Source organism: Panthera onca, chromosome C2 (assembly GCF_046562875.1).
Source record: "Panthera onca isolate mPanOnc1 chromosome C2, mPanOnc1 haplotype 2, whole genome shotgun sequence".
NCBI lineage: Eukaryota > Metazoa > Chordata > Mammalia > Carnivora > Felidae > Panthera > Panthera onca.
In genome coordinates, this window is record NC_138347.1 from 134,381,923 (window position 1) to 134,399,016 (window position 17,094).

General features: G+C 41.3%; 1 protein-coding gene across 9 annotated transcripts in view; it reads right to left on the reverse strand.

Annotated features, from left to right (window-relative positions):
• The window catches only part of TBC1D5 (TBC1 domain family member 5), a 535,872-nt gene that overhangs the window by 46,831 nt on the left and 471,947 nt on the right, over positions 1–17,094 (reverse strand). For all 9 annotated transcript variants that reach the window (XM_078432387.2, XM_078432389.2, XM_078432388.2 and 6 more), the window contains one exon: positions 10,277–10,440. In XM_078432387.2, the coding sequence (XP_078288513.2) occupies positions 10,277–10,440 (164 nt within the window). The remainder of the gene's footprint in view (positions 1–10,276; positions 10,441–17,094) is intronic.

The following is a 17,094-nucleotide window of genomic DNA, read 5'->3' on the forward strand; positions in this document are numbered from 1 at the left end:
AGTTGGTGACGATTCTGAGGGAAGGGAGGGCGGGCTCTGCCATCATCTTAAATAAAAAGGACGTTTGGGAATTTGATTATCTTTTCAAGACATTTTGCATACTTTGGCCACAATATCATGTCAGTGCTGAGAAGGCTGTTGGTTATTGTTTTTTTCACCTATTTTAAAAAGTTGGTTGTGACCAAATGTACTTCACAAGCAGCGAAACACCCCAGACCAAGGTTAAGATTATGTGAGTCAAGTTTACTAGTCGAACCAAATACAACTTACAACAAAGTTAATCACATCATTTGTAATGACAGACATGCTTATTAAGAGGCTTAATAAAGCATGGATGGGGAACTCTCTGTGTAAATGATTATACTCAGTATTTTTACAGTCAAGAGAATTAAAAAACTTTTTTTTTAATATTTATTTTTGAGAGAGAGAAAGAGAGACAGAGTGTGAGTGAGGGAGGGGCAGACAGAGAAGGAGACACAGAATCTGAAGCAGCCTCCGGGCTCTGAGCTGTCAGCACAGAGCCCGATGCGGGGCTCAAACTCATATCACTGCAAGATCATGACCTAAGCTGAAGTCGGACGCTTAATCGACTGAGCCACCGAGGTGCCCCAAGAGAGTTTTATTTTTGTTTTTCTTTTCTCGTCTTATTAGTTCTTCATATTGATGCCAACAAGTTTTTCCGGTACCATCCATGTTTTTCAATTTTATCATTATTGCCATGAAACAGAAAGGTCCTGAATTTTTCCAACACTTACAGTTTCCTCTTGGGGCCTTTACTAACCTAACACACGCTTTTACTTTAATTAGGAAAACTCACTTCCTTTGGGCGCAGGCCTTGGGGAATGGACATCACTTTTGTAGAGAGAAACACACTGCCTTTCCAGGCAAACACAGCCCCCAGACTTGGGCACGCTTCTTGGTGAACAGAGCACAGGCTGGGTTTCTGCGCCCACTTGCCCCTGCAGTGGGGCTCTTGCGAGCAATGCACAAACTGCACTACTGAATGCTCTGTAACCCACCCTTTTCTCCAGGCTTCAGGCGTGAGGTTCCTGGAGGTTCCTTACCACCTGGTAAGAATACTTCCACATGTATGAACTCCTGACACCTGGGTATCTGGGCGCAGAAAACTGGGAGGGGAAAAAAATCAGGGTTCAGGGAAAGAGAGAAAGCTGAAGTAAAGGTGCTGAAGCTGCTGACCGACCCAGCAGCGCTAGCATGAGGGAAAGGTGGTCTTGAGCCTTAAGGTTTCAAGGCAAGGGGAAAGCTGCCTGCCTGACCCAGCTCTCCCCCTTTGTTCAGTAGGCCTAGAATTCCTATGACAGGAGCAAAGTCATTCTTCCTGGAATTAAAGCTCATTCAGTTAAACATACAGCTTTCTGGAAAAGTTAACACAGGGGTTCAAAAGAATAAATGATGAGATGCTAGGGGCAGGAGATTTAAAAGCAGGAAGATGCCATGTAGGTGAGAGGGTTTCAGCCACTGAGGGGGAAAGAGGAGTCCAACCTCACCGTCCCCACAGTTTGGCCTCTGGCCTCAGGTGACCATCCGCACGGATAATTCAAAGCCCTCATCTTTCCTGCCATGCACATGTGTGCTTTAGGACAAAAATTACTGTCCCCACGGCAATGTGGCATTGAAAGATCAAATAAATGGCAAGTGTCAAGAAAGGTCACTGGAAGGAAGCAAATGCTATTAATGACACATTTAATTTAGCACGATTCAAACTGACAGGTTTCTGGCCGGGGATTCTCACTATTTCTAACCGCTTCACTTGAGCTCTTCCCCACGTATTGTCTATGCCTCCTGGGCAGTGTTGAGCACCAGCACAGCCCGGCGCCTCTGCATTTTATGGAGATGATGGAGATGAAGTCAAATGATGGAGAAGAAGGCCCAGCGTGAGGGGAATAAGTGTTTCATTCGTTCCCAAAGGGCACCATCTCACTGTCCTAAAAAGGGCATTACAGTCAAGGTTCAGCACTCTGCTTCCTGTGGTTCGGCTTTCATAGGCTCCTCCGACATTTTGGTTAAAAATAAATGTACTGAAGCATAAAGATACTAAAAGCTGGTTATAAAACCTGTTTACTAAGCTAAATTAAAATGCTCACCCTATAAGCTGTTGACCACAGAGAGCTCTTTATGATGCTCCCTTTGATGCTCACATTTCTTGGAAATGGAATTAGGTGTTTGGGGTAAGGCAAAAAGATGGACGCAGGAGGAAAGAACACTCCCGCAAAGATATATGGTCCGCTTTCCCTGACCTTGAGCTGGTGCACTGCAGAAAGATTGTGAACAAGGTTCATATACCACCTAATGAGTAACTAAATGCCGTGCTTCAAATATCTGAGCTCATTTTCGCCTTAGATTATAATTCCTCAGAAGCTAGAAAAACTGCTGATGCCTAAATTCATTTCGCATGTATTCATTTCAATAGACTATTATTAAATGGGAATGTATTTTAAATGGGACTGTATTTTAATCCAGTTATCAGTATTATTGATTAAACAATGAGAGATTACAAATGTATATTTATTAATTGAAACAATTCTATAATTAGACATACTCTAGATGCCAGCTTTCAATTCCACCCAGAAAGCCAACAAAGAAATCTGTTACAATCAATACTTTCCACATAATACATGTTCTTAGGAAGTATACATCACTGGCTGAAGAGAAAATCTGATAACTAGGAAAATTCTGGCCTCCTGGGAATGCTATTGCTCAGTTTCTCTCTTCTCACTACCAATCTAACTCAAGCTGCCTAAAAACCCACCAGTGAAACATCACTGACACAACAGAACTGGCTCTCATCAAGGGCAAATGCTTCAGGGAAGGATCAGAGAAAATACTTTGGCAATTTATACTTTAGGGATTATTTGTCCATGTAACTGTTTTATCCTTCTACCACCTTTCCACATGGTCATGGACTTCTCTAAAGCTTCCCCGTACCAGAGACTGGTTTAGGAGTAGGCATGGGATTTCAGTCTGGCCAACCATTGAGTTGGGAGGAAAGCCTGCTGGGGAGCTTCCAAGTAGACTTTTCTAGAAGATGTCGTGTGTGCTAGGGGCAGGGGGCATGGCAGGATATATACTAGGCTTATGACAGCCCTCTTGAGAACATGATGGGCGTGACGTGAGGACAAAGCCTCACTGAGGATGGTAAAATGAAAGTTGGTGATGTCAATGAACAGCTGAATTATCCAATTCTAGACCTGCCTATCTCGGGACTCTTGTTATTTGAAATAATAAGCAACAAATTTCCTCATTTGAGATAATGATTTCTTTCATTTTTACAAGCAAATTGATATAATCCCAACCATTTTACATTCTGCCAGAGGCTGTGGGGGAGAAGAAAACACCCACAGCAGACATTGTTGACTGCCTACTCAATCTCCACCACCACTATCTGGTCCTAGGAAGTTGTTGGATTTTCATAAGAGAAAACAATGGTTGCATTTAATAGAAGAAGAAATATGTTTGTGGTTCAAGTCTGATCTCTCATGTGAAGCCTGTCTGGATCAAAACAACAACAACAACAACAACAACAACAACAACAACAAACCCCATGATGGCCTATCTTCTGAATCCATATTATTTATGATCTTTACTGCTTATTTGATATCAAACCATATAACGTCTCTCATATTGATAAGTTAAATTCTTATTTAGTTTAATTATTACTTAACTTTTGATGTGTTCCCCTCTGCCCTAATTTTACCCTAAGCACCCTCGCTGAGACTACTACTCTCTGACATTTCTTATACAGATACGTCTTAGCTTTCCATTCCTAGAACATAACCTGAAGTAGATTAGGTAACGTTCAGGTTGTGTATACTTCCAGACGTAAACATGAGTCTACTTTCAAATTAGTTTTCGTTCATCTGACACTTCGTGTTATTCGTTTATCATAAAGAATAGATCAATGAATATTACAAAAATAATTATATTAGTATGACCATGGCATATGTTCACACTACCAAAGGGCAATGAGGAGTCCATGCAGGGGTCACAAAGACACGGGATGAGCACCCTCAGCAGTGCCGGGAGCTCGCAGGTGGTGCATACTTTGTTACACATCCTGTTTTATGCAGGGATTTCTAGCTCAGACAATTTTGATTTCCTGTAGTTTAGAGAGGATTCGGAACCATGGATGATAACTTTAGATCTTTGGAGACTGGTATGTATGTAATTATCAAAAAGCATAGCAGAATGTCTTGCAGTTCATCAGGAACTTAAAAAAAATGTTTTACTTGGCTGATGTGCTTAAGCATTAGAAGTTACAAATCCATTTTAGAGTTTTTCTTATGTTCAGTATTTTCCCTATTCTTGAATGTTAGCAAAGATATTCTTGGAAAATGATTTGGCAACAATTGTGGAACATGACTAACAGTGCTAAAACAAGTAAAAAAAATTACTTAACAGTCAGATGAATGACCCAACTAAAATAGATTTCTAGAAAACTAAGTATTGGATGTCATTTACATTATCATGGAAAATTAAAAGTATCAAAATTTTCAGTTCTGTTTTCAAGACTAAAAAATGAGAGCTTGCTGGAAACCATGGTTTGAATTAGGTGGGCCCTAAAGGCTCTTTTGGGAAACAAAGCAGAGGGAAGATGGTTCATGAATAAATACTAATTCTCAAAACAACACTACTACTGATAATGAAGCAAAGGTAAATGTTTAAAACTTCCTACTAGTTTGTTCACATTTCAGAGAGGAAGTATAATGATATCTTTCAAAAATATACGACATAAAGCTTAATTTGTTACCTCTTTAAAGATTTAGCTGAGTTGTGTATTCTACGATATGGCCAAATCAGGGGCATTAACAGTAATAAGTATGATACATCTTCATCTAAAGAAGAGAGCCAGCCTGTGGATTACAGAAAGGCTTTATATGATATATAAAAAGACAATACTGAGAAGACATAAGTTCTATGACCTAATATATGATGCTTATCCAAAATAAATCACACATACTGATTTTGAAGATCATCTCTCAATTACGTTAGAACCATTATAAGCAGCTTTCGCCACACTTAGGTTGATAGCTCCTACTAGATTATTTTGTTTTAATGTCTGTTTTCAACTGCCATTTTAACCTTTTGTTAAGTGACATCAACAATTTCTTGATCCTGGGCCACTTTAAAAGATCAACGGAGTCTTGAAATCTGCAAGGTACATATAGTTTAAGGCACTGGGGAGCCACAGCAAGACATATCTTTGCTTCCATTTCTGGCTACTTGCTTATGTGAGAAACTGATGCTGACGATGTTAACGAAAAGCAATCTTGAACTTTTCTGAAGACACAGAATGTCCCTATATTACCCTAAGCTGGGCTGAAAATGAAAGCAATATAGGCTCAAGGGATGACAGGTGTCCAGTCATAAGCTCTGGTGCCACCAGTGGCAAAGGCGGTACGTGGCTCCCATGGGAGGACGAGTCCTAGCTATGGGCCTGAGCATTTTCCACCTGTGTACAGTTAGGCTATGATAAGCAACAGTCTCAGCATACATCAACAAAAGTTATTTCTCACTCATACTTCACGTCTACCAAGGCTTGGCTGGGCAAAGGAGGGGGCTGAGGAAGATCCAGTAGTGGCAATACGCACATGTCATTTTCATTAACAACTCCCAGGATAGAACCAGTCACGTGGCTCTGACAAGGAGGTACGATCCTATCAGGCACCTTAGAAGGGGGGGGGCAGATAGTGTGACCTGGCAAAGAGCACGGACTACATTATTTCATAAAATAATAAGATAATCTATTACTTGAAAAATCAGGGGCTTTCTCTTGAAAATTCCTGCCTACTTACTTCCCACAAGTTAGAAAATATATTGAATTTTGAATAATAATTTTACATTCTGCTTTTGGTTCATAACAGGTCTATGTAAAGAGTGAGACTTACTCTAGTTCTATTTTTGTCTGACGTCTCAGTTTTAAGTTACAGTTATCACCATAAAGAAAAGTAATTAATTGGTGTTGTCGACTAATCCATATGCCACCAAACTGTGACAGAGTGCAAATGGAACGTGTCTCCATATGCCTTTTTCATTTGTTATTCCTTATTCCGCTTCTTCATAGACATGTTCTCTGTACAGGCGGATATCTCTTCTAATTTATTATGCCAATACGTTCTGTTTTTGTTGTGATTCTTAGTTATTATTTTTAATCTAAGTTATATATGTAACACCTTGAAAAGTCAAATGGTTCGAGAAGGCCTGTTACGAAAAACAGTTCACACAGCCCCACCCTCCACTTCCTGCTCCAGAAGGAACCACTTTCAATTCTTTTACCCATTTTTTTTTTTTTTTATCTCGGTATCTCTAGTTTATATTGCCGTCTCTTGATTTTTCTGGACAGTATTTTCCACTAAGGAAGAAAATGATTTGTTTAGGTCTACTAACCAATTTTATCATGATTTTGATTAGCTCTGTAGTCACTAGGCTTTCATTATCATGTCTATGTAAATTTTAGTCATGGCTCAGTTACAAGGTTTATCGTAACCTTTCTTCCTTTTTCTGACACTCTGTTTTCCTTTGGAGTTACAATTTGTCCCATGTGTGTGTTTTTAATATTTATGAATGTTTGAGAGAGAGAGCGAGCGAGAGCGGGAGCGGGACAGGGGCAGAGAGAAAGGGGGATGGATGATCCGAAGCAGGCTCTGAACTGACCAGCCGTGAGCCTGATATGGGGCTCGAACTCATGAACCATGAAATCATGACCTGAGCCCAAGTCAGTCAACTGACTGAGCCACCAGGCACCACTGTCCTGTGTTTTAATGGCTTTGTTTTTATAAAGTTATTAAGTCAAACCCCAATTCACCCCTAGTTTAAATCTTTTAATTTGTTCAAATACATTAGTTGTTTCCCAAATATATCATCTTTTTGGAGAAAACTTTCTGAACCTTCTGACTTGCCCCAACCTGGGTTAGCTGCTGTTCTCTCGACCTGCTAACTAGCCGTGCTATACGTAATCTTGGGATCTCCTAATATTATCATTCTGAGGAATCTTTTTGTCTTGCTCTGGACACTCTGTTTCCTTGTTCTCAGTGTATGTCCTCATTTCTGTAAGCACATCCCCCAGTGGATTCTGAGAATGGGTGCATGAGGATAAATTTTTTGAATCTTGAACATGTGAAAGTAGCTTAATTCTAATCTCACGTTTAATTAGTTTGGCTAGGTATTGGATCGAGGCTGGAAGTAATTTTCTCTCAGAACTTTAAAGGTATTCCTCCACTGCCTTGCTGGTGTTGCTGTGAGCAATTTGTAGTTATTCTAATTCCTGATCCTTTGTTGGAAATCTTTCTTTTCCCTCAACTCTCCAAGTTTGGAGGATATCTCTTTGTTCTCAGAGTTCTTTGTTCTCAGAGTTCTGAACTTCTTCAGTGATGTGTCTGGCTGTGGGTTTCTTTTTACTTGTGTGGGACTTTCTATGGATTTTTTTTTTTTATTAACTTGTTTTATTTTTTATTTTTTAAAATTTACATCCAAATTAGCATATAGTGCAACAATGATTTCAGGAGTAGATTCCTTCGTGCCCCTTACCCCTTTAGCCCATCCCCCCTCCCACAACCCCTCCGGTAACCCTCAGTTTGTTCTCCATTTATGAGTCTCTTCTGTTTTGTACTCCTCCCTGTTTTTATATTATTTTGGTTTCCCTTCCCTTATGTTCATCTGTTTTGTCTCTTAAAGTCCTCATATGAGTCTATGGATTTTTTTGATCTGAAAACTCTGGTCTTTCATTAGTGGAACATTTAATTAACTGTATTTTTTTATTATCTCCTTCATTTTCTCTGTTGTCTGGAACTTCTATTTTTCAGATTTTGAACTTCTGAGGTTGGTTCTCTAATATTTCTTCTTTTATCTCTTTCCATTTCTGTCTTGTACTCCATTTTCTTGGGAGATTTCCTCAATTTTATCAGTTCCAACTCTTCTACTGAGCCTTACGTTTCAGATATCATATTTTGATTTCTAATAGCTTTTGTTGTTATCCTCTGAATATTTTGTTTCCTTCTTTTTTTTTCCCGAAGCATTCTTCTCCTGAATAAACACTTTTCTCCCAGTTGCTTTCTTCTATTTGTTTTTGCCTGTCTTTAACTGTCACATGCTCTCAAGTATCTAGTGATCGCTGACTGTCATGCTCATGTACAGTGTGAACTAAAAGCTAAAAGAAAGCGCTGTGTTTGGGCAGGGCTGTGGAGGTTGGGTTCACTGTAAAGTGAACTGGTTGTTTACCTGGAGAACCTAAAGTCAGTAATTTGTGTGTTTTTAAAAATTTATAATTTGGGGGCACCTGGGTGGCTCAGTCAGTTAAGGATCTGACTCCTGTTGTGGCTCAGGTCATGAGCTCAGAGTCTAAGGCCAAGCCCTGGGAGGTTGAGCCCTGTGATAGGCTCCGTGCTGAGTTTGGAGCCTTTTTAAGATATTCTCTCTCTCTCTCTCTCTCTCTCTCTCTCTCTCTCTGCCTGCTCACCGGAGAAGGAGGAGGAAAAGAAGAAGAAGAAGGAGGAGAAGGAGAAGGAGGAGGAGGAGGAGGAGGAGGAGGAGGAGGAGGAGAAGAAGACGGCGGCGGCAACAGCGGCTTTTTTTTCCTTTTGATTCTAGTATAGTTAACATACACTGTTACATTGGTTTCAGGTATACAATACAGTGATTCAACAATTCCATACATCACCCGGTGCTCGTCACAAGTGTACTCTTTAACCCCTATCACCTATTTCATCCATCCCTCTGTTTCTGGAAGAGCAAGTCCCAACTTCACTCCATTTCTAGTTCCTAAGCTTCCAGAGGACTTTACAATGTAAATCGAGTTGCTTCTTGGCTTTTACCTACTGCTGACTTAGTGGTCAGCTTTCTTAGGCTGCTAAGTTAGTTAGCACTTAACATCTGCTTCACAAGTACCAAGTGTTTGTTGCTGTTACCTTTTCTCTTGATTTCTTCTTCCTTGAGGGTTTACTTTTACCGGCCCTAACTGTCCTTGAAGTGAGGCCAGGAGAGAGCAGAGCCAACTGCTTGTATTACAGCTGCCATCTTTCAGTGAGAGCTCCACTCTGCTCTTCTACAAGTTGGAGAATCGCAGTTCTTACACGGTGAAGGGACCCCAAGAGACCGAGTAGTGAACTCCTCTCTGTGGGGAGCAAGGTGTGTTGTTTGATCTGCAGATGAGGTGGCTGAAGTACCAGGGATTTGAGTGTCTTGCCTAAAGTCATACACAGCCGTCCAGACAGACATCATACTGTTATCTGGTCTATGTATCATAATTATCCCTCAAGGGTTTTAAAGTTTTGTTGTTTTATTTTTCTTCTAATTTAAAGCTCTCTCAGCAACAGCTAGATCCTTGTCTGTAAGATCTTACACATGCCTCCTGCTCCAGTAGGCAGATGGATTCTTCACAGTAGAATATTAAGTGTCGAACTACTTCTAAGATGTGGCTAAATGTTTTATTTTTTTGTGAAGTTGGCTGAAAAAATTTTTCAGACACAACGAAGGGAGCCTGGGTGGCTCAGTCGATGAAGCGTCCCACTTTGGCTCAGGTGATGATATCGCGGTTTGTGGGTTTGAGCCCCGTGTCAGGCTCTGTGCTGACGGCTTGGAGCCTGGAGGAGCCTGCTTTGGATTCTGTCTCTCTCTCTCTCTCTCTCTCTCTCTCTCTCTCTCTCTCTCTGCCCCTCCCCCGCTTGTGCTCTGTCTCTGTCTCTCAAAATTGAATGTAAAGAAATTAAAAAAAAATCTTTTCAGACACAACCAGATTTTTAAAGTGGTCGATATGCTTTAGATATGTCCTGAACAACGTATACAAAGGACCTTCGAGAGCAGCTATCAACATGCCATCATTTAAATGTAATTTGTATAACTTTTCAAAACAAGAGGTAAAATAATTAATTTTACTTCTCAAGAAATAAAACTGAAAAAAATCCATCTTGGTTTGTTTTATAAGTGTCTTCATCTATTTTTTGGTATAATGCTATTTGATACGTTCTAGAAAAAAAAAACCTAGGCTTTGACAAAAAAGCATTTGCAGAGGAAGAAAGGGCAGATTTGGGATTCCACTTATTTTAAACTGATGCTACTTTTTCTCTCCTAGTGGAATGCAGGCCATGGCCTTAAAATATTACTAAGTGATAATCATAAAATTAAAATAATTTGATGAAAGTATTAATTTTAGTTTGTAGTCATGTGAAGAGCTTTTTAGAACTCAGCCCTAAACAAGTTTTAATAAACACAGCACTCTACAGGAAAATGAAGGATAAAAGAAAAACTGTCCTTAAATACTTACAGATTCTTTTCTGCCCATAGTTTTGCTGTGTGAGCGGGAACGGGAGATGTTGCTAAAAAAGGAATCCTTTTTAGTAGCAGATGAAGGTGGGGAGCCAGTGAATTCCCTTCCTCCAGGCAAACTTTCAGTGCTCGGGGATGAGCTGATGGTTTTAGAACTCTGTCCTGTAAGAAAAATTAAGAGGCGATAATGAATCACTAGACTTTTTCATTAAAGCTACTTTATTCACTGCCTTTAACAAAGGATCAATTATCGTACATCTTTGTTCGCACTGTCAACATAAGGACACCGAGGAGTTGTTAAAATGCACTCATTTTATGTAGCAGAAAAGCTGCCAATTTGTAAAAAACAATGAAGTGCCTCCATACTTTTCCACATGTAATTTATGCTATAATTGTCTAAGTGTTGCACACATCAAAAAAAAAAAAAAAAACAGCAAAAAGATCTCATTTTGAGAAATGACAGGTTAGATAATTAGATTTTCCCTCATTAAAGGAATCACCCTTAGTGACAGACACCAGAAATGATTATATTACGTATTATATTAATATTAAAAAATATAAATCCTTCAGCAGTTTTTCAAAAGAGCCTCTTCACTAATTGCTGAACAGATATGTGGCCAGCCCCCACCTACGGTAGAAGCATCTGAAAAATGGGATAAGGTGCTGGCTCACAGGGCCTCTTTCTAGACCTTTCCTTACACTACAGTGGGGACACCTGTGATCCCCAGCAGCTATCACTCTGCTTGGCAAATGACCTTCTCAGAGATAACCCTAAGGTCAACTCCTCTTAGAATGTATCTCTGAATTATCAAATTCCAAGTTAGTGATAGTATGGATAAAGTACTAACTGGCCTATATCTCACAGAAAATCCCTGCACGATTTCCCCTTAATTACAGAAATTAGCTTACTAACATTTTCATCCCCTTTGGGAACGTAAACATTTAGACCTTAAGAAAATGGAGTCACTAGAACATGTTCCCAAAGGATGGAGCACTTCATCTGGAGATCTGAAGGAAAAGCCTAGGCACCAGAAGTAGTCTTGCCTTGAGATAGAAGAAAGGACTATTACACTTCTCTGTCCTCCTCATGCCCTGCACACACAGAACATGACAACACTGGGCTGGCACACCGGGCAAATGGATGAGCCACTCCATCACCCAGGCCTCACCTGGACAGCTCCCGAGGCAAGTTGCCAGGATTCTCAACGGGCTTCTAGCCCACCCGTAAGCTGCACAGCGGTTCTGAAGCCCTCTATAAACCTTTTCAAGTTTTTAACTGATAGGAACAACGTTAACAATTTCTTCTGCTGCACTGAAACTTAAAGCCTATTCTTGGAGGCACATTCTTAAGTATACTGCTGTGGTGCCCCGCCCAAGCCCCCTGCGGGACCAAGGCACTATTCCCCAGCCATGGGGAGTGTTGACTGATGAGGGTTCTTACGAGTTCTTCTCTGGAAGTGGCCCTCAGCTGAAGACAGCTGCTCTAAGGTCATGTACCCTCCCCTGGGATTAGCTCCAATCTAGGGACTGGGTGGGGTGATAGAGGATAAAGGCTGGCCCTCTTGCCTCAAGGCAGACTATTCTGAAGGGACAGCCCAGTCCCAGAGGGTCCCAGAGGTTCCAGCCATGACTGCAAAGCATTTCCACTCCTCCTCAGCTCACTGCTGCTCCTTTCGCTCCCCAGATACTGATCTTGACAGCACCCCCCTCCCTCCAGCCCCGCCTAAAGCTTCCTACCCATAAATCTTTGTCTCATAGTTTATTTCTCAGAAATTCTGACTCACGACAGTTACTTAGAATTGTTTTAGATTGTAGGCATTTTTAAATATTATGCCAAATAAAGACCAAATTCTTAGGCCACCTCAGGCATGCACATATTCTTCATTCATAACCAAACACCAGGGAACAAGCCCCGTGCGGATGGATCAGATGGAATGTCTGCAGAAACTCTGTCCAGCACTAAGGATGAGGGATGACCACAACAGGAGCTCTCAGAGAGCTCCAATAGCAGTACCAGGGAAATACACACCTCTATGTACACTAACTAACCTACAATCCTAGGTGAGAAAAGCAAACACGGAAGTGTAAACAACAGTACTCTGGAAGCACAAAAGAGAGAGCAACCGAGCCTGTCTCAGGCAATCAGAAGTGTGTGCTCTGTCTTCACGCCTGAAGAGAGGGTGGCGGCGGTGGTGGTGGCGGTGGCCTCAGTGGCTGGGGTGGGTCGTTTTTAGCAGAGAACACGGTATTTGTGAAGGCAACTGGTAAATGCTACTGGGGACGTCTAGCTCAATCAGAGCTTGCCTGAATCCTCTGGAGCTTCCTGCCCTCTATACGTAACTGAAAATGACACCAATACCAGTGGAAAATAAGACTAGTCCAACAGAGTGCTTCCTTTGCACTTGATGACGATTTCAATGGTTTTCTGGGAAAAGGAGAGAATCAAGGAAGTTCTTCCTAAAAGCTGCTGGTACCCTACATGTGAGCTTATTTTCCCTCTTGGTCATCCAGCCATAGTGGGGAGGGAGGAGCGAGGGAAGGTGAGGATCTAAACAGGGCCAGGTAGATCAGAAAAAGCATTTTGTTCTCATGCTGAAGGGTCTGGCCCTTACCTTGTCAGTAGATGATGAGAGTTACTGCAGATTTTAAGGAAGAAAGCAGCATGAGGATTAGAGGAGCTTGGTTGAGCAAGGCATCTCCTGCGCCTGCCCACACATGAGATTACGAGGGCAGAACCTAAGGCTGTGGTGGTAGATTTGAGAGATGTTTACAAGGCAGAATTCCTCAAACCAGTACCTGCTGGGTCTGACACACCTAAGCTGGAGTCTAAGCCCAGCGGGTATCTAGCTGAGTCAACAATTCACTGCCCCTCCATTAGCCATGCTTCTCATCTATAAGTGAGACATCTACTTCACACATGCTTTGTAGCCCAAGTGGGTAATGGGTATAAAAGGCTCAGGGTGGCTTAGGATACCAGGCGATATGCTAAGTTTTCAGCAGACATAAAGCATTACTAGCATAGTGGTGACTTCCAAATCTAAAGCAGGTAGTTTCATATGCAGTTACTGTGGGCTGCAGATTGGCTAGTCCTCTCCCCTTAGGACTATTCTCACTTTAGCGGCACCTCCCACAGACTTTGGCGACCTAGCTGAGCCGAGGACTGCCACATCCGCCACACCTGAGACTGCCTAGTGGGACAGCGGGAATCCAGGCCCCGCTCTACTGTTCTGCTTGCTAAGATGGGTGCCCTGGTGTGAGCTGCATCTGTACAGAAGGGGTAGCTTTTTCTAAAGGGCACTAAGGTGTTATCTGGACTAGCTGTGGCTGTGTCCAGGCATATGAAATCTGTCCTTCATTCTTTTTTCCTCTCTGAAACATTCAATAAAAGTTTTGTGTCCCATGTGCTACCTATCAGTGGAGGTTATTTGTCAAGAGCCCAGGCTGACTGAATGAGCTTCAAAGGCATCACGAGGAGCCCTGACTACAGAATGGCTGGGAAGGAAGAAAGGGGAAAGGGGAGAAAGTATTTATTAAGCTCCTACTATGTCCCATGAATAATATTTTTGTGATTTTTCTCTCATTCAAGTCAATGGAAAATAGGAACAGGGGCTGGGGTATATTCCTAAATGGACAGGCAAGAACCTGAGACCAGCTGGAGGAGCTAGACACAGGACCTCCAAAGGTAACATGTTCAGAAAGCTAGGAAATCTGGGGTGGGGGAGGTCACTGGTGGGGTGGCACAGCTCAGAAGAGCAAAAAGGGAAAAAGTGCTGTGGCCTTGACTTTGTTCAATGACCCAGGAGAAAACGAGAGGCATGTGTCCCCTCTCTGGTAATATTTTGTCACCTCACAGACTTGAGTGACAGACAGCAAGAGGGCTGATGTTTATGCGTTAAAAACATACATCTTGGTGTCACAGGAGAGTGAATGGAAGGTTGTAAATGAAACCCCTGGAAACAGACCTGCTCTAGTCTGACCACAGAGTCTAAGCACTGTTGGATCCAGTGCCTACATGCAAACATGTGGTTATAGAATGTCAGAAGTAATTATTAAAAAAATTTTTTTTAAATGTCTCTTTAGTTTTGAGGGGGGTGCGGGGCAGAGAGAGAGGGAGACACAGAATCCAAAGCAGGTTCTAGGCTCTGAGCTGTCAGCACAGAGCCTGATGGCGGACCTCAAACTCACAAACTGTGATTAGGACCTGAGCCGAAGTCAGATGTTTAACCAAATGAGCCACCCAGACACCCCAGAAATAATTATTAAAAAAAGAAAAGATAGAGGAGTTGAGTTGGCTCTTTCAGAACTTGATTCTGAAAACCAGAGGTATTTGGAAAACAAAACAATACAAAACAAAACAAAACAAAACACATAACAGTGCTCCCTCATCACTGCCACCTGAGCAGGCAGCACCCGTTGAGTCCTTACGGAGCACAGGTACGGTGGTAACTTCCCACAACCAGCCCAGAAGCAGCTGTTCTTTTCCTTTCTTCTCAGATAACAGGTTAAGTGACCTCCCTAGATCATCCAGCAAGGCAGTGGTGGAGGCAGAATTCAAACCTGGACCCAACTCGAGAGCCCATGCTGGGAGAGTTGTACCAGTCTGCCGGCCCATCCCCTGCCAATAAGGCTGTGCGGGGGGCACTGTCGCACATGTGACCTAAGATTAAAGACAAATGGAATGAGGTTTTTTGAAAGTAAATGGCAAATTCTGTCCTTGTTCTCAGTCCAAAAAGTCATTTATTCAATGTCTTTTGGGAATAAGTTTTCCACAAAAATGCATTTTCTAGCTAATTGATGCTTCCCCAGATTTGTTTTACGTATTGTGTTTCTCTGTCTTCTTAGAGTGATTATCCAGAACATAATGGAACTGCTTGTCCTGCTTCACGACTACCATTTCTCAACAACAAGCACAGTGGCCAACATAGGGTCATTCACGAGGATAGCTTTTGGCTTCTCAGTCTCTCCTCTCGCTCCTGTGAGTAGGCGTTCTTTGTCCCATCGTTACTGTGTCCTATTCTAATTAATTCGGCCTCTCTTTTCTTTGTTCTACCAATTTGTTGCACTAGGGCATTTGTTTTAGTTCTTTGTTCTTGAAGGTCCAGAGGGGAGTCCTCTCCCGACATGTGAGCTGGTACTGCGCTAATGTGACTTGCACGTTACTCCTCAGTTTAAAATCTATTTTTTTCCTAGAAGGAATTATAAAAAAATTAAGTGATTACCCTTAGGGAAATGGGTTGGCAGAAACCAGTGGGAGGAGTAAAGAGAGAGGTGGTTTTTTTTTTCGCCCATTTAATGATTTTAATTAATTGGGATGATCAAATGTTGTATGTGTTTTAGATTTACCTTAAGAATGTCAACAGTGGTTATCTGGGCAGGGAGATTTTTGACCTCCCCCCCTCCTTTTTAAAAACAACCTGATCAATGTTATACAGTGATATCTATGTGTGGATGTACGTATGTATATATATTTGTATCTGCAACATAAATATGTACACACAAGTATAAACATTAAAAATGGTGCTGGGTGGCTCAGTTGGTTAAGCGTCCGACTTGGGCTCAGGTCATGATCTCATGGTTGGTAGGTGTGAGCCCTGCACTGGGCTCTGTGCTGATAGCTTAGAGCCTGGAACCCTGCTTTGGGTTCTGTGTCTCCTTCTCTCTCTGCCCCTTCTCTGCTCGCACTCTGTCTCTCTCTCACCCTTAAAAATAAACATTAAAATTTTTTTTAAATGGTTATGGCAGTAACTTAAGAAATCTAAATTTTTTCCCTAATGATCCATTAAGTGACAATACTTGTATACTTTGGTTGGAAATTCTAAATTTTCTTTGGAAGTAAGCTCTGTAAGCATGTGTGTGTTTGTGTGTGTACTCCTATTTTAAAGCTCTGCGGTTCCTAAATATCTCTTGAAAAGTTTCTGGGGCAGCCGGGCAATTTCCAAATCTAATTTCCAAGAAATTCTTTAAGTCTTCAAAAACAAATTCTCCCATGGCACATTTTTTTATGAGTACAACCCATACTGAGAGATATAAAATGGAACTTCCCAACAATTTTCCAAAAACTATTTATTGACTTAAATTGTGGGATTTCATTTTATAGTCAGTTTTTCTCCAAAAAAAAAAAAAAAAAAAAAATTAAATAGAACACATATAATTGCGTGTTTAAAGGCAAAGATACAAATATAAGATCTCATGAAAAAACATAATCAAAGAATCACTGAAAGTGCTGTTATTTACTTCATTTCTTAAAACTTACTCCATTTGAAAAAACATACTTGGGAACGTCAAAATGATAGTTTCATTTCCCTTACAAGTATATCTACTCTGAAAACATTATATAGGAGAGTATAATGGGTGTGGCCCCTCTGATGAAGTTCTTCAACTTCTAATATTACTGATCCTATTAAGCATAGATTGTTAGAAAGTTTTTTTGTTGCCCCCGGTAACTATTTTGGTTGACTTTTACTTCCCCTTGCTTTTTGACACTGTGCAGGAAGTATGTTGAGGAAAACACAAAGTGACTTCTCCAAATCAGGGCAGGTTAGTCTTATTTTCTTATCATCATTGTCACTATCATCATGACATACTGAAAGCTTTTTATTATTTGGGCTCCGTGTCTCATAAAGTAGCTGGAGCCTTCCCTTTCAGACTGATACAATCTCTGTCATAGTATGGTAGGCAGGAGGAATTCTGAACTGGGTATCCAGAAAAGAGCTGGTTCCTGACTGTGTAGGCTTGCCTGGGTTATCTAATGCACAGGCTGATGCCCAAGCAACCATGTAAATAAAAAAAAAAGCAGGAAAGCCAAGAGAACAATGA